This window comes from Struthio camelus, chromosome 15, assembly GCF_040807025.1.
Source record: "Struthio camelus isolate bStrCam1 chromosome 15, bStrCam1.hap1, whole genome shotgun sequence".
NCBI lineage: Eukaryota > Metazoa > Chordata > Aves > Struthioniformes > Struthionidae > Struthio > Struthio camelus.
The window spans coordinates 4,581,740-4,599,750 of record NC_090956.1 but is presented as its reverse complement, the minus strand read 5'-3'; the positions used below and the strand labels follow the sequence as shown (position 1 = coordinate 4,599,750).

The window sequence follows — 18,011 nt, the reverse complement described above, 5'->3', positions numbered from 1 at the left end:
GCATTTCTTTCTATATTCCAGCCAGATAGGAGGGAAGGTCCTAGAGCTCCTGAAGACCCAGGAAGGGACTGTTAACGCCTGCACTAAGAGGTTCTTTTTCTTTCTTTTCACCAATCCTTTGGTCTCCAAGAGGGAGGAAAGCAGGGAAGGCGTAGCACTCTGCTTTTCCAGAACCTGAAGAAGTCAAAATTATCAAGCTCACAAATCCCACTGCCTCCACCTCTCGGCTCTAGGGCTCTCCTCACACCCTGACAGGCCCACACAGCCACCCAGCAAGCCGCAGCGGCCTCGGCGCCTTCACACACCCCCAAGGCTCCAGGCCAGGAGACGCCGGGTCTCCTGCCCCCTCTAGCAGATGTAGACATGGTCTCCTTCACCTCACGAGGCTAAAAAACACCAAGACCGACAAAATCACTCTCTTAACGCTTCTCCCATACTCACTAAAATACTCCCCAAAACACCCCCCTCCTCCCCGGGGAGCAGCAGCCGCCCCCGACACCACCCACCCCCTCGCGGCGCCTGCGCGCTCCCCGCGGCGCATGCGCCCTCCTCCCCCCACCACGGCCGCCTTTGTGTGCGGCGCTCGCCCGACGCCCGTGGGGCGTGGCCCCCGTCCCGCGCAGGCGCAGAGCGACCACCCGGCTCCCTCCCCACCCTTCCCCGGCTTCCCCCGCCCCTGCAGCGCGGCGGCGGCGCAGGCGCAGCCCGCGGGGCGGGCGGCGGGCGGCGCGCAGGCGCAGAGCGCGTTTCCTGGCTCCCTTGTCAGTGCCGGGCCGCCCCCTTCCCCCCTTTCCCCCCTCCCTTTCGGCCTCCGCCGCCGGCCGCTCCCTCTGCCGCCGCTCGGAGCGGAGTCGCGTTGACTGACCAGAGTCCGCGAGTCCCGCTCCGCTCCCGCCGCCTCAGGTGAGCCCCGCGCCGCGGGTGGCTGTCCGCGGCGGCCTGCCACGCGCGGAGGGGGGCGGAGGAGGGGGGGCCTGCCGGTGCCGCGGGGATGGCGGAGGAGGAGGAGGAGGGAGATTCACCTCAGCGCGGGCCTGCCCGGGGGGGGGGAGGGGAGGGGCGCGCTCCCCCCCCCCTCCCGCCGCCGAGAAGGGGGGAGGGGGGACGCCCTTGTGGCGCCGGCGCCGCGCGTCGCCCTGAGGGGACGGGGCGCCCGGGCGGTGGATGGGGCCGCGGTAGGCGGCCGCCGGGGAGGGGGTGAGGGGCGGGGGTGGGCTCGGCGCTCGGCTCTCTCCCGGTCGAGCAGTGGTGTTGTCAGCGCGGGCAGGGCCGCCGGCAGCCATCCCGAGCCGGTCGGCTTTGTCAGGCTGATGGTGTGCCGTGCCTGCGGGGAGCGACCCCCCACGGGAGAGCAGCGCTGCGGGGACTGGGACGGGGATGACAGCGGTAGGAGGCAGCCCTTAATTATAGGCGCTTCTCTGCCAGATGTTTGCAGATGATGTCGGCGCTCTGAAAATAGGCAAGGATTAAAAAGTTATCTCTCTGTCTCTCTCCGTCTCTCAGACGTGCGCACACACGTGCTATCTCAGATTCCAAACCCCAGTCCTTGCTGGTTGCTTGGCCCGGGGTAGCCTTATACCGCACATTTTTTACCCCGTTGAGGAATGACAGCAGCTGAGTCCCGTCTTTCCCAACCACCACCCTTTCAGCCTGCATGCCCAAGAAGCTTGTGCTGTACAAGCATACAACATTTCCATTTTTTTTTTGCACTGAAACTCAAGGACAGTTACTCTGCATTTGACAAAAAAAAATTAGGGATAGCTACCCTAAGTACCTTGCTGACAAAGTTAGCTTAAGAGCACCTTTTTCCTATGTGAGATCCTGAGATTGGCTGCAGGAGGATATTAAGGTTTTTACTACCTATCAATTGTATCAAGATTCACAGAGAGAGTTGTGTTTTCTGTAGTGAAGTGTGAGTTTGATTTTGTCTGCGCGTTGATAAGGAATAAATATAGCTGGAAGATTTCATTACGATGTATCTTCCTAAAGAAAAAAAAAAACTGCAAGTTCAGACAGGAGAACTAGTAGTGCTTTTTGAGGTTATCATCATTATTGTTTTTTATAAGTTTGTTACCAAACCAAAAGAGGAAGCTGTCACTTGCTACAGGTTATGGTGCTTGAGAAACTCTATCAGTGGGCAAGGATGGATCATATCTCCTGTCTAGATACAAGTTTTTGGAACAGCCAGTGGGTTAGAAAGTAAAAATCCCTGAACTAGGTATTATTAGGATGAGACTGTGCCTTTTATACATAGTGCCAATCTGTGCAGAAAATACCAGGGCTGTATTAGAAAGTGCTTTGAAATAGCTACATTCCTTGGGGAGGGGGGAGAATTAGATGTTTTTAAATTTTTATTTCGGAAAGAGTAGAAAAAGCTGAGCATTCCTTGTTGGTAGAACAGCTCTTCAACTTTTCCTGTATATGGAAATGTACTGCTACTGCATGTTGGCAAGTACGAAAGCAAGATCGTGGAAAACGCAATTCACAGACATGTTTTGCTTACATTAACACATGGAATCTCAAATCATGGCTGTCCAAGGTCAAAGGTAACTCAGATTATGTCAACAAGCTCACATTAATTGAAAAAAATTATTTTGCTTAGCACTGCATATATTTAATAGCTTAGTTTGGTTTGCAGAATATGATTATTAGGAGAATCATGAAATTAGTGTCAGTTAAAATTAGGAATTGGACTTAAAGCTCATGTAGTTGAAAGTTATGATTGAAGTACACTTCCAATGCAATTGGGAGTCGTGTTTCTTTAAGTTTAAAACAGCAGTGCATGATTTCTTTAGAGAAGAGTCTTTTCACCCCTTTGCATTAATGAGGTGCTATGTCATCTCTACTTCAGGATTCAGCACTTTCTGTGTATTTGATATACTAGTGCTGTGATAGTAATTGCTAAACTCAGTAAGAACTTGCTCATCTTTCATTCACTCCTCAGTTTCTATTGAATTGCCATTCATTTCCTGTTTGCCTCCAAATTCCTACCTTGCCCTGAAGTCTCCACCCTCTGCTAACATGGCCATACTTGGGTATGTTGTAATTTCAGGCTATAATGGGTGTGGATGTCTTGGAATGACACCACAGAGGTTTTTCTTTTTAGATGTAGATGTAGAGGTAAAAGACTTTGATCCATCAGCCAAGAATAAATTGCTATGAAATATAGTGGAATATACAGAAGGAGGATGGAATTGGCAAATCTAAGTTGTATGTGCTGAACTATGCACATTTTAATTATTATAGGTGACCTTGAGCTGCTGTGATGTTATCTTCCATCCATTTATGCTGCCATTGATTAATGCGAGACATAGAATATGATATGAAATTTTAAACAGCTTTGCACCTCCAGTTGCAGATGTTCAGGGCCATCTCTTCTGATGTAGTTATAAGTTAAAGAAAAAACTGGGTAGCTAGTTTTTTTTTCCCCCAAAGTATTGACAAACTAGACTAATTTAGCTTGTTCTCTTAGTGTTTAAATCTCATGGGGAAGAAAACATAACTATAGAACAGTTAAGTGCATGTATTAATTTGAAGAAATTAGTAATTAATTACTGTTTTTTGTAATTTTTCCCTAGGATACATGTGAATAGTTTTATCAAATAATATGTCAGCAAATTATAGTTGTCTATGAATGTTCTGGACATGTCAATTTAATCTCCTGACATACATATATTAAAAAAAAAAAAAGATTTATTGTAGTGCTGCCTGTGAGCCTTGATACATGTCAGGCATTTGGGTCAATTCACTGAGGTAGGTACCTAGGAGGATTTTTTTTGAAATATTCTAATTTCACAGTAAAATTATTAGGTTTGTTGGACTTGATGAGAACCTGACTCTCACCTCTGAGGTTATACAAAGAAGCAATAGTATATAACTTTTACGGCAATTGCGTTTAGCTATAGTAAGCAGAACAGTTAAAATTCATCTGCCTACTCAAGTTAGCAGGGCATGCGGCAAAGGCAGCATTTTAGCAATCTTATGTAGTTACTGAGCAAGTTGTGATTTTCTGTATATAAGGTGTAATACTGGACTGAAACAACCTTGGCAAATGTGGAAGACTTTTTTTTTTTTTTTAAATACTTATCTGATTTTAAAGTGTTTTGTTTTCACTTTTACACCTTTCAGCTTTTTCAATTTTTAAAACATAGGAATATCTTTAATTCGGAATGTCTCTACATCAGTTTTTACTAGAGCCAATCACCTGCCATGCATGGAACAGAGATCGTACTCGTAAGTAGTGGATTAGTTTTAATTTCTCTTTTGGTTTATTTTCTATTTGCTCTCGGTCCATGATCTTATAATGTTCTGGATCACATTTAAAGAAGGTGTGGTCAAGTACATAGTGTCGCATGCTAAATGCTTCATTTATAATCCAAAAATCTTCTAAATCTGCAGTTTCTAAATCCATTACTGGAACTCTGGCCGGTTAGTGAATGTAGTCTTACTAGCGTTCCAGATTTTTTTTCCTGTTGGTCTGAATCTGCGTGGGAGTATGACCTGACTCTTACCTGGTCAAACCTTGTTTGTTGTTTTTTGTTTGTTGTTTCTCTGCCCCAAACTCAAGCATTTTTTTAAATAGCCTAGTTCTCTGCTAAAGCCTGGATTGTGATTTTCAAAATTTATTGTCCTTCTGTTGATGGTACTCGTGGCCATGTTATGACAGTAATTATTTGAGATTACCCCAGGATGTTGTCCTCTGGTTCACAAAACATATGTAAAACTCCAAAATCTGAGAATATAGATTATAGGTTGGAAAGTCTTTTCCAATAAAACATTTGGTATTTAAAAAACCTTCTTTACTATTGGGTTGTTTGTTTTCTCCCTCCAGAGATTGCCATTAGCCCTAATAATCATGAAGTCCACATCTATAAGAAGAGCGGGAACCAGTGGGTAAAAGCTCATGAGCTAAAGGAACACAACGGGCACATTACAGGTAGGAGAAGAATATGTTGTGCCAGACATGGCTAAGGACTTAAATCTTTAACTTTGTTGGCCCCCTCCTTCCCCCAGCCCAAGTATCTGAACAGGAAATCTGCAAGTGTTGAGTAAATAGATCTTTTTGTAGGCTGGCATTCTCACTTTATGGAGAGCTTTGCAGCATTTTCCTAGACTGTGTGCAACAAATGTTAGGAAGAAAAAAAATCTTTGATTTCCAGACATTACAATTGAATAACTTATCCTTTCTTTGATTATCTATTATTTATTTTTCATCCCTAATAACATAATGAGAATCAATTTTCAGTTTTCTCAAGTAATCCAGTTGTGTCACAAGCTCTCCTAGTGATATGTACTACTCTGATTCAAATGCTAGTCTTAATTCTTCATCAAGTATACAGCTGTTGTGTTGGTTTGTGGTTTCTGATAGCAATAAATATCTCTTTTTTTTTCGTTTAAGGACTATATAAGCACGTCATTCCACCAACTTTGTATCAGTACCTCTCTTTCCTCTTTGCTATAGTAGTCTGGCTATAGGTCGATAAATGTTTAAAGTTCCCACAGCAGCTGAGAGAAGCAGTGCTTCCTTTTCCCTGTGCTTATTGAGGAGAGTACTTGTATAGCATCCTCAGTGAGCAGAAAAAATAGGGGTTACCTTTCAAACCCAGATGCATGATGAAAGTCTTGAAAAGACTTGACTTTACCAAGTGAAGAGGAAGTAACCAGAAAATCTATACTAAAATTCTCCTGGAGAAAAATGAACAGTTTCTATGCCTGTATTTTAATTTTGTGACAAAATAGAAATTCTACAGAAAGTTAACCTTGTTTTTAAACTGGTTTTAAATTCACATCTAATATAATAACAGAGTATCCTTTGTTGCTAATTTGACCTGCGGTTTTATGTGGTTCTTTAGTTTGTATTTGCAGAAGCCAGTGCTGTTGCTGAAATTATACATCATAGAAGTCAGTGAGCTGTTAGAGGTAGTGATGTTTAGCAGCTTGATAGTGCCATGGTGGGACTTTTAATGGAATTTTTAGAATTATGAATGTATAAACCTCGTTCACATTTCAATTGTAATCTTTAAGCTTTGACATGAATACCCTATCTAAACAAATACTGCTATTCAGTTCTGACACATCTACTCTTCCAGTCTCCTTCCGGTTCAGGAGGAGATTATATTGGTTGTATTTCATATCTTAATGTTTTTTCCAACCCTGGTGGCTGAAAATTTGTTTTTCAAGGAAAGTGTAGTTCTAAGGTAAAGTTCCACTTATGCCAGTCTTGAAATGGTCAGCCTTGGGCTTGTGACAGTAAGAGAGTATATTTTACTGCAGACCCAGAATATCTATAGATCCGGAATGAAAATGTTAAGAGCTGCCAGGATGAGTCACAAGGTGTTATATTTAAAATGGAATTGTCCTGTGGTAGTCTTTTAAGTTGCTGGTTTTTTCCCGGTGATATTTTTATAAGGGCTTCACTACCTAAAGAAATGAGAGTAATTAGTATAAGCACTTTTCCCAAATCAGCAATATCATTTTTTCTATCCTCAGCTCAGTAATGGGCAGAAGCATCTGCCCAGTGGGGATTTGCAGGAACTTTATGCAACCTATCTGATTCTTCCAATTGTTTGTGCTCTCTTGTGAAGAGTCACTTGGATTGAATTTACGAATGACATACCATTCCACAAAGGCTTATCTCTGCACTTTTCTTGTACCTGTTGGCGTTACAGAGAAGCCAAATATTCATGACTTGGGAGAAGACCCATCTCTCCTTCCCTGCATAGCAAACACCTTTGGAATACTACATGCTATCTATGTTCATCTTAAAAAGAAGACTTGGGCTGTGATTAGACACCAGAGACAGAGTGATTAAACCACTCACGACCTCCAATAGGAGTGATTCTGCTGCTGCCCTTCTAGCTTCCGATCACCAGGGACAAGGTCCTTTGTCTTGCCTTCCCATGTCTTGACTCTGAGACTTGTGGAAAGCTGCTTCAATTCTCTAACCGCAGAGCATTATTCACTCTCTTTGCTGGGTTAGTTTTCTGCTAAGTTGAAAAGCGGAATTGGCTCACCATGAGATCAGAACAGCACTGCTGCTGGTGCAGGGGAGGTAAAAAGGCAAGATGCCTCCTTTCAAAAGCAGTGCTAGACTGACTCATGTAACTGTTTTCAGACTACCAAGTTCGTGAAAATTGGACTTTTTAAGCGTAAGCCTGTTTTGAAGTAGACAGTATATGAATTGTATGGTACAAATTGGTACAAATTTTTTCTGTGTATTTTGTCCTTTTTTCAGTTTATGTGCTTAAGGGAATACAATTTATGGCAAACAGTTGAAATACAGTTTTGTGGTAGGAGAATTAAGGATTGCAAATTGCAAAGGAAGATGCTAAAGAAAAGATGAAAAATAACACTGCCATGAACCTTTCCAGTTGAAGATATTTTCATGGCATAGGAAAGGAAGGAAGTGATGGCAGGTTTATCAGAGGCAGTGACCCTTTACATTTGTTATTTTTGCTTGGTAAACTTTTTTTCTTTCTCATGGCACAGCTTCAACAGTCATGGAATATATGCAAGGGTCGTATCGGTACACAGACTGATAACTTCTAACCAGAACAACTGCTATTATCTAAATGTTTAGACCATGACTGTGGCTTGGCAGCAAATAAACGACTATGTTAGAGATTTGTGCATACTTTTAGAATTGCTGGGTTTTAACTATTGAAACAGAGGTCTCTTGCAGAAGTCAGTAATTGAAAGGAGAATGCTGGCAGAGGGTTCTTAGCCAGTCTGCAGAGCTCCACCTGTTGGTCAACTTTCAGAGCTGTCTTCCTTAACAGACAAATCCTGTGTGGAATCTGGAGATTTGATGAAAGCCAGAGAGAGAAACTAATATCCATAACAGCTTTAAAAAGTGTCTGGGGAATAAGTGACCAAAGAGAATGCTAACCTAATATTAACTGTCTCTGTGGTAGAAGGCTGTGGAGATTGTCTCTATTTTTGGCTTACTGTAGGACAAAGGGTATGAAAGGAAAAGATTATTAATATGAGGTCTAAATTGCAGGTATTGACTGGGCTCCCAAAAGCGATCGCATTGTAACTTGTGGCGCGGACCGTAATGCTTATGTCTGGAGTCAGAAGGACGGTGTGTGGAAGCCAACCCTTGTGATCCTGAGAATTAATCGTGCAGCCACCTTTGTGAAATGGTCTCCCTTGGAGAATAAATTTGCTGTAGGAAGTGGAGCTCGACTTATATCTGTGTGCTACTTTGAATCTGAAAATGATTGGTGAGCTGTTTAAATTTGATTTCTGTTTATACCTTTGAGGTTTGCTTGGGAAAGCCAAAGCCTGGAGTTTAGTGGTGGTACCTAGTTTACTATTTTATTAATTCCTGAAGTCCTCAGGAAATTGAGAGGGCTAGGCCTCATCAGTTCTGTCATGGTCTTCCTGCATCCTTGGGAAAAGGTTCATTGCTTTAATTCTGTACTCTAGTGTAGCACCTAAAAGGCCTTAGACTCTGTCTATTTTCGGGTTATACATGTCAGCATGGATGTGTTCTAGTTGACTGCCATAAACACGTTTTGCTCTTCTAAAAGTGCCAAGAAATTCTGCAAAGCAGAAATTTCTCTGCCACAAGTGTATAATTGAAAAAAGACAAAATTTTCCTTCCCTCTAGTTGAATGAAGAGACAGTGACTCCAGGCTTTCTTCCACATCAATTATTTTGGACCATTTCTTGTCATTAAAGATTCACGTTTGTCACTTATCTTCAAGGTGGTCCGTTTACCGGGTGTTTTGAAGCTTGTTATCTACCTGCTCTATATTCTTTCATACATCCTCATCACAATTTATAGATTTCAGACAGGACTATTAGAAATATTTCTACCGTTAACATTTTTTTCTCTTTGGAATCTAAACTTAGTACTTTTGATTTTAATGGAGTTATCATTGGAGATGCTTTTACCATGTCATCTGTTAATGAAATCAGTATGTTAAGTGTCAATTATTTCGGGTTGCATAAACATGCATTAAAACACAGGTTTCGCTGCCCATCGTTCTGTATATAGTCTTCCATGTGGAGATGGTAAAAAATGAGACCGTCTGTAAAAATTCATTCTAAAGATTGTCTTGAACTTAACGCTTTCTAATATATTTGGTTGTTAACATTTTTTCCGCCTCACTTGTCTGCAGAAGAATCAAAAACCCGTATGTTGAAGACAGACAATTTTAGTGTGATGTTTTTACGTGCCCCTTAAACTGGTTATTCATGGTGGAAGTAAATCCAAAGAAAAAGTGCCATCAACTCAAAGGCCATCAAGTGAATAACAGATTTCATTACCATTTTGTAAACTGTTCTAACAAACTAAATCTGCTGAGGCATATTTACACTCAGTTAGCTGATATTGATGTATTCAACATCAGGAGCACTTTTCACTATGCTTTAAATACTAGAGATACATAAACTGGCTGTGTTATTAGTGGTTCACACATTTCTTTGGGGGTTTTCTAGTTTACTGTATAATCAATGTAAAGACTAGAAGAGTCAGTAAGTAACAGAGATCACAGTAACATTCAGCAGAGGGAGTTGGAGAGGAAATGTACGCAGTGGTCTAAGAAAGCAGTACCTCGTAGCTCCATGTCATGGTCACAGATGAGCTCCTGTTCACAGGAGGTAAGGAACCAGGCAATTACTACGCCAAATTCATGTTAAGGAGTTGAGTCTGATACATTGTAAAAATTGGCTAGAAGGGGAATAGGAATCAAATGAAGAGATCACAGAAGCACAGAATGGCCAAGGTTGGAAGGGACTTCTGGAGATCATCTAGTCCAACCCCCCTGCTCAAGCAGGGTCATCTAGGGCACATTGCCCAGGATTGTGTCCAGGCAATCCTGGTTTTGAACATATTCCAGGGAAGGAGACTCCACAGCCTCTCTGGGCAACCTGTTCCAGCGCTCAGTCACCCTCTCAGTGAAGAAGTTTTTCCTCGTGTTCAGATGGAATTTCCTGTGTTTCAGTTTGTACCCGTTGCCTCTTGTCCTGTCACTGGGCACCACGGAGAAGAGTCTAGCCCCGTCCTCTTGACACCCTCCCTTCAGATACTTGTACACACTGATGAGATCGCCTCTCAGTCTTCTCTTCTCCAGGCTGAACAGGCCCAGCTCTCGCAGTCTTTCTTCATAGGAGAGGTGCTCCAGTCCCCTGATCATCTTTGTAGCCCTCCGCTGGACTCTCTCCAGTCGTGCCATGTCTCTCTTGTCCTGGGGAGCCCAGAATTGGACACAGCACTCCAGAGGTGGCCTCCCCAGGGCTGAGTAGAGGGGCAGGATCACCTCCCTCGACCTGCTGGCAACACTCTGCCTAATGCACCCCAGGATACCATGGGCCTTCTTGGCCACCAGGGCACACTGCTGGCTCATGCTTAACTTGTTGTCCCCCAGGACTCCCAGGTCCTTCTCTGCGGAGCTGCTTTCCAGCAGGTCAACCCCCAGCCTGTACAGGTGCATGGGATTATTTCTCCCCAGGTGCAGGACCTTGCACTTGCCTTTGTTGAACTTCAGGAGGTTCCTCTCCGCCCAGCTCTCCAGCCTGTCCAGGTCCCTCTGAATGGCAGCACAGTCTTCTGGTGTGTTAGCCACTCCCCCCAGTTTAGTATCATCAGCAAACTTGCTGAGGGTGCACTCTGTACCTTCATCCAGGTCAGCGATGAATAGGTTGAACCCCGTACTGACTCCTGGGGGACAGCACTAGCTACAGGCTTCCAACTAGATATGTAGATACATATTTAACATGAGTTTGTTTATAGTGTTTAAAATTATAGTTAAGATAACCATTTAAATTTCCCAGACAGATAGAAGGGAATCTACAATCTTTCCAAATTACTTAAGGCAGTCTTAGTTCTATGAAAGAGTTGGGCTAATGCGAGTTTTCTTGCAAAACTGTCATGTTCAGTCATTGACTAGGGATTTTTTTTTTTTGAGACATATTTCATGGTTTAAGGGACTCTGGTGAAATATTTTCGTATACATTTTATTTCTTTTTTATTTAGGTGGGTGAGCAAGCACATTAAAAAGCCCATTCGTTCTACTGTCCTTAGCCTGGACTGGCACCCCAACAATGTTTTGCTGGCTGCTGGATCCTGTGACTTCAAGTGCAGGTGAGAGAAAATAAAGCATCTGTAAATCAGTTTGGGTTAGTGGTTCAAATTAATCAGTAGCACAAGTGTGTTGCTCATGCATGCGCCATCAGTATAAAAGACAACTCATCGTATACTGATGTTGTTACTAAAATAAAATGCCCAGCGTAAGAGACTTTAGCTTTGGTGCTGCTACATGCAGCCTTAGGACTACTAACATGTATCTGCTGAGGAATCAAAGTGAATTTAACAAAATCATAAGTTTCTACTAGCAATGCACTGAAGTACTACTACTATACGTGTACTGAGCGCTCAGATGTAGTTAAGCCGAAATTAAACTAATAAGTGCTATCTTGTAGAAAAGCGCCACTGCTAGTTAGTTTGAATTTAAAAAGCAGTATCATAGTGCCATAGTTCCAAAGTCAGAATAGCTTGACACTTCCAAAAGGAGGTATCTTACCTTCTTCCTTCTCTGAGCCACTTGTTCTCTCCCCTTTGCCCATGCTAGCCCTAATTTTCCTGTGGCTGCTTGATAAGCAGGGTCGAGGAATTGATCCCCCTGAAACTCAGCACAACGAAACACTGGATTCTTTTTTTTTTTTTTTTTAAAGAACATTAAGAAAAGGGCTGGCCTAAGCAGATTGGCATGTGAGATGGACAGGGTATTCTGTCAAACTGATTATGAAATGACAGCATAAAGGATAGGTCCTGCGAGTTGCTCTGTGTTGAGCACTTGGGGTGACTGCGATGAGGTCTGCATGAGGAGCTGTCTGCAGAGTGGTTGACTTTTATTCATACTTTAATCACTTGTATCTTGAATAATAATGAAAGACGCTTTTTAAGCAGAATTTTCCCATATGTAATAGGGCAATTTTAAGCTTCAAAGTGCGTATTAAAAATGACTAAAGATGTGGGAGGGGAAGGTGGGACCAACTGTTATATTCCGTATTTCAGAATGAAACACATACATCTAAAGTCTTGATCCTTTGATACTTTTATATCTAAGGAGAGATGTGAAACTAAACCTGGGCAAGAAGGGGAGAGTTGTCTCCATTCTGTGCCTTATCTCCATTTCTAATTAGATAAACTATACATATTCACTTCCTGTCCCAAAAATGTTGTGTAAAAAGTGCTCATTCATCTTCTAGAAGCAACAACTTTTCACATACGGAATTTTTTTCATGGGTGTTCGTAAAGCATCTCAGGACTCTGGTATTAGGTCAGCCGATACATGTATGTGTTACTTCAGGTTTTCAGCTCTTTTGTGTCAGAGTTTTTTCCAGTGCTTGCTGTGTGCATTGGATCTCTAATTATCTCGTCTTTCCTCTTTTGAATGAGAAGTTAGATTTGAATCATTCTCTCTTTGTGGGGTTTTTTTTTTGGGGGGGGGGGGTTGTTTGTTTGTTTTTAAGGAAGTCAAGATGTGGTTGAATCAGTTTCCTCAAAGTGTTATCTGGAAGACTTGCTTTGTCTTGTGTTTCCCATCAGAAAACTCATTCTGACCTGCATCTCATTTCTCTGAAAATGGTGTATATTAAAAAATGGATTTTGGTAAAGCATTCGGGAAACTTCCTGCTCTTGTTTAAAACTGTACTTTAGGATAAATCATTTAATAATCTTGCCTCATCTTTCATAGAGATCTCCATATATTAAAGGAAGAGAGGAAAATTAATGGAGATGGGTACTGTTTTTATGATTATATTGCTTTCCCAAACCGGTGAAAGAATATTCTCTTGGCTAAAGATGAACAAAGAGCTCTAGAATTCCAGTTCTAGGGAATGTTCAGTTGCATATTAAAGATAATAAAGATATCTGGGCCTGAAGTATGCATCTGTTCTGATAGGTGGTTCTGAAGAAAATTATGAAATGGATCTGCCAAAGCCACTGCCAACTAATAAGCGGCTAAGTGGGAGACATTTTGGAAAAAGAATGGAGGGCAGAAGAGACTCCAATTTGATAGGTATTCAGCAGTGTTTTGGTGGCTGGCCTAGATGAGCTCCTCTTACATTTGTCTTTAGGAAAAAAAATATATATGTGTGTGTATGTGTGTGTGTGTATATATATATATATATATATATATATATGTATGTATGTATACATCTAACAGCACCACATAGGTGTGAATTTTATGTTTTTGCTGGAACAATGTTGATGTGGGGATAAAAGTCATTTTTCAGTGTTCTTTGAAGGCTGAGACCTTCAAGCTGAGATGGTTTTTGTTTTAAAGTAGAGGGACACTTTAGTAAATGAAAATACTTTTTTTTTTTAATATATATATTATACACACACACCCCAACAGTTATCTTCCAGGTCTCTCACTACTTAGGAACTGATTTTTTCTGCCTTATGTCAAAGGCAGAAATGTTGCTTTAAATATCTTGTCCTATTTCCATACATTCTTTCAGGTGGCTCTTTAAAATTAAGTTTGTTGAAGGATTATCTTTAGATTATAATTAAACCGATATAGCCAACTACAAATTCATACTTAATTCCCTGAAAATCTGTACCTAATATAACTGCAGTTGAATCTTTCTTGTTCCAAGTGGTCAGCTTTATTTGAATAAACTGAATATAGGTATCTTTTTGAAAAGCATGCCACACACTTAAAGGATTTAAAAAAGGGGGGGGAGGGGGAGTAACATTTGCTTAAACTCACAATAAAATAATTCTTCTTTGTGTTTTTCTGTAGTCATGAATGTCTGATCACTGCTTTTCTTTTATACTAAAATGTTTCTCTGATAGTAGTATGGCATAGCTTGCTTCCTCCTCCTGCTCAGTGGACTCTTATCCTATGTTTGTGACGTCCTGGTAACTTCCATGGTAACAGTCAAGAACACCATATTGTGGCATGTCTGAATCACGCAGAAGGAATTTGATGAAAGGGGGAGGCTTTCTATTTAAACATACCTCGAAAATTGTAGTGCTGGGGAAAAAAAGCTGTAACAACATTGTGGTATTTCAGGTTTTTGAGGCATTCTTTCAGTAATGAGCCAGAATAAGGTAGCTCAGAGCCCCTTTGCTGGCATTTGAACATCAGTTTTCTTTCTTTGAAATCCTACTAAAAGGTGAATGTCCTTAAAACATGGGTAATTTTGTAGGTGTTTGTATTAGCTGCTAGTTATATATTGTAACTCTTGTTTTTTCTGTAACTGACTCTGAAGGTCATTAGAACTGCAGAAGGATGAAAGGGAGATCTTAGCACAGCGGAAAATGCACGTACAATATATGTTTTTATGCCACCTTCTGGAAAAAGGGAAAGAGAAACAGAATATGACGTTTATGAGAAACCTCTATTCATTACGCCCTTTGTGCTATTGCTTTCTTTCTGTATCCTGAAGCTTCCCGACCACTAGTGGCTTGCTGTTTAAAGATACTGTAGTATTTTATTTTGGTAGAATTAGGATGTATCTAGTCGCTTCCAATGTGACATATGCAGCCCCCAGGAGTTTCTTCTGTCTTTATTCATGCTGAAATCTGTTATTTGCAGGGTGTTTTCTGCTTACATTAAGGAAGTGGATGAAAAACCAGCCAGTACACCATGGGGCTCCAAGATGCCTTTTGGGCAGCTGATGTCAGAATTCGGGGGCGCTGGAAGCGGCGGATGGGTGCATAGTGTCAGTTTTTCTGCTAGCGGTAACCGCCTAGCCTGGGTCAGTCATGATAGTACAGTGTCAGTTGCTGATGCCTCAAAAAATATGATGTGAGTATCCTCTTTCTGTTGGTTATTAGCTGTTTGAGAATTTTAGATTATGTAATACAAATTTCTTACAAGGGCTTGTTCAGTGAAGGTACAGTCATTTGCTTTTGAAAGTAAAAAATCTGTTCTGCTCTGGTGGCCAGGGAACCAGTATTTCCTTGTAAATGGATCCAAGAGACGTGGAGAAACATGTCCACTCCATAACTACTAAGGCTCTGGTCCCTAACAATAAGTTGGCCTTTTGGTTAGTTCTCATCGATTATAAAATCACAAAAGTTAACTTGTTTAATATGCAGGGTTTCTTTCTCCTAACGAGATGACATTCCGTGCTAAAACTTCAAGTATTTTTATATTGAAAATGAAATGAATGGCTTCATGAATTTGAGCCCTTTCTGTTTCAGTATTCTTTTTAAACTATTGCCAGTGCTTACACACAGAATGCTAGACGTCTACATTTCAGCATTTCACCTGGAAAACTTCATGTTTGATATAGCTCTTTCAGGACACTGTCATTAGGTTAAAACTTCTTTTATTACAAGTTACAACCTTCTGGTGTCACTTGAGGACAACAGCTGAGCTACACTGACGTCTTTTCCAATAATCCATGTCTGGGAACAGTCTCTTATGTTCTGTTGGAGCCAAAGATGAGAGGTTTCAATGAAGTCCTTTAACAAATGTTCTTGTGTTCAGGGTTTCGCAGCTGAAGACAGAGTTCCTCCCACTCCTGAGCGTGTCATTTGTCTCTGAGAACAGCGTGGTGGCAGCTGTAAGTGTCTATTATTTTCTCCTTGTGGAGTGTTATGGTGTTTGGGAGAGGGAGAAACACCATACATCTCTTCATTTCGGCCTTTGCATTTCAGCAAATAAAGGTATTAGAAAGAAACTCTCCTCATAATTAGGTGGCTGTGTTTCTTGATATGCTTTCATGATGTCTGGTTGCAGGGTCATGATTGCTGCCCAATGCTCTTTAACTGTGATGACCGTGGCTTGCTGACCTTCATTTCCAAGCTAGACATTCCAAAACAGAGCATCCAGCGCAATATTTCGGCCATGGAACGTTTCCGAAACATGGATAAAAGAGCCACTACAGAAGATCGTAACACTACTTTGGAGACGCTGCACCAAAACAGTATAACGTGAGTGTCTCAGCAATCAAAATGAGGGGAGGGAGCTTTCCTTCAAGCTCCTTTGGGAGCTTGAATTTGCCATACCAGCACTCCATTTCCAGGACTTGCATGGAAGCTGGTAAAGTTAATCATTAATGTTGCATGCATACAATCTCTGTTTGCTTGTGTTTAATGTGTTCAGTAACTTGTACACCGTCCGTCTTATCAAATATGTAGATACTTGACAAGAGGTTGGTAACATGACAAAATCCAGACAGCAGACATCACCTGAAGCAGGAACATGTACCAGCTTCCTATTTCAGATGTTACTTCCATATCTTTGTATATATATATATCAAAAGTACTGACTCAGGTTAATCGAATAAAACATTGCATTTAAAAGAAGTGCGTGAGCCCAGAAGATGTTAACATTTCTGGAGCGATTTGCTGTTATCCAAGGAAATGTTTAGACTACAACCACCAAGCGCTAAAAGAGCTTTCAGCATCCTTTTCTTTGCTTACTTTTCTGAAGCGTTGTACCAAAAATCTAGTATAAGATATGCTGTAATCATGTCTCTCTTTGGGAGAGTGAGCTGAATGCTACCCAAATTTCCCTTCTTTCTGGCTCTCTGGAACGGGTGTCTGTCTTACAGCTATCACTCTCTGTTTTCAGCCAAGTGTCTATTTATGAGATAGACAAACGAGATTGTCGTAAATTCTGCACCACTGGCATTGATGGAGCAATGACCATCTGGGATTTCAAGGTATGCTTTTAACTACCACGTTTACGAGAACTGGATGCGGTGGTGTTTTTGTTGATCTCAGCTGCTGCAGCGCAGCCCTCACGCAAATTATATTAGCACTAGGAAATCCCGACTGTCATATTCAAGACCATTAACAAACTCTGTAAGGAAGACAGATCTAAGATTTAGCATAAATGCAGATATACTTTGCTTAGCAGATGGTCATAATCCAGACTTAATTTTTTAATTGGATCACTTATTTCCTGTAGGAATCCTGCTAATTCTTTCCTTTTCTGAGTTCTACCTTAGCCACAGTCAGTCTGGAATGATCATTGGTGCAACAAGACCCACTGTCTCTTCTTGCTCCCGTCCCTTTGGACTCACTGTCTTTCTGAAGAACAGGGTCATGCACTCTATTCATTTATTGAAATAGTAAGAATTTACCTAAAACAATTGGGAAATACAGTAAGCACTATTTTGAAAATCCTAACTGGATTCAAGCAAGCACCCAAGTGCTTGCTTTGTTGGGACTGGCCAACAGAGGTCTCTGCTGACCTGCCCAAGCTTTTGCTTACAGCTGTACACAGGCTTTTGGGAAAAGAGTTTATATTCCAGTAATGCCTGGAAGCTCAGTAGGGACTGGGGCCAAGTAAGAAATTGATATTATGCAGTTTAAGGGAGGAAGGGGGGAAATCATTGGCATATATATGTAAGAGTTTGGAATGAATAATCATAGTGGTCTCTGGCCCTTGGATACATGTTTAATCTCCACTGCCCTGTTTGTTTTGCTCCTCTTTTAATGTCAGCCTTCACACAGAATTATTTAACGCAGGATACTGTAGCAGTTTGTGATTAAAATTTTCTCTCTTTCAAGACCTTAGAGTCCTCTATTCAAGGTCTACGAATCATGTAAAGATGGATTTCCGTGATCTAGCAGGACAAACTGCTTGACAGAACGCAGCTCCCACATCTGCACAAACTCGAAAAGGGAGGAGGAAGGTGGAATATTTGGAAACACTGAGAAAATACAGCTTGGCAGATTTTCTTTGAATCTAAATTTGGTGAATTGTGTTGGTTTCAAAATCAGCTGTGATTGTTTTTTTTTTTTTTTGGTTGGTTGTTTCATTCCATTCTTTACCAAAGCTGCTCCTTAAGTAGTTTATTGCAGGAAGTTATGAATCACTAACTTAAAAGGGGAATTTTATGTAAATTGTCTGCTAGAAATAATAATAATAATAAAAAAGAAAAACAGATTCTTTTCTGTTTTGATTCTCATTAACTGCTTGAAAAAGGAATATTATGGGAAGAAAATCAGGTAAAGAAGTTGAAAAACGCTGAATTGATTTTTCTGTCCTCAAAAGGGGAAGAGTTCATCTTAACTGGAAGTTTTTTAA

At 41.4% G+C, this 18,011-nt stretch overlaps 1 protein-coding gene across 2 annotated transcripts; it reads left to right on the top strand.

The window, feature by feature from the left end:
- Positions 1–652: 652 nt before the first annotated feature.
- Positions 653–17,870, top strand: ARPC1A (actin related protein 2/3 complex subunit 1A). Of its 2 annotated transcripts, none has more exons than XM_068908078.1 (10): positions 653–903; positions 4,152–4,233; positions 4,832–4,936; positions 8,003–8,225; positions 10,985–11,092; positions 14,559–14,771; positions 15,459–15,534; positions 15,711–15,904; positions 16,548–16,638; positions 17,492–17,870. In XM_068908078.1, exons 2-10 carry the CDS (start codon positions 4,170–4,172, stop codon positions 17,528–17,530), a joined length of 1,113 nt encoding a protein of 370 aa, XP_068764179.1. In that variant the 5' UTR covers positions 653–903; positions 4,152–4,169; the 3' UTR covers positions 17,531–17,870. The 2 variants fall into 2 exon arrangements, with proteins under 2 accessions (XP_068764179.1, XP_068764178.1); XM_068908077.1 differs by having other exon boundaries at positions 673–903; positions 4,129–4,233.
- The last annotated feature ends 141 nt before the right edge of the window (positions 17,871–18,011 follow it).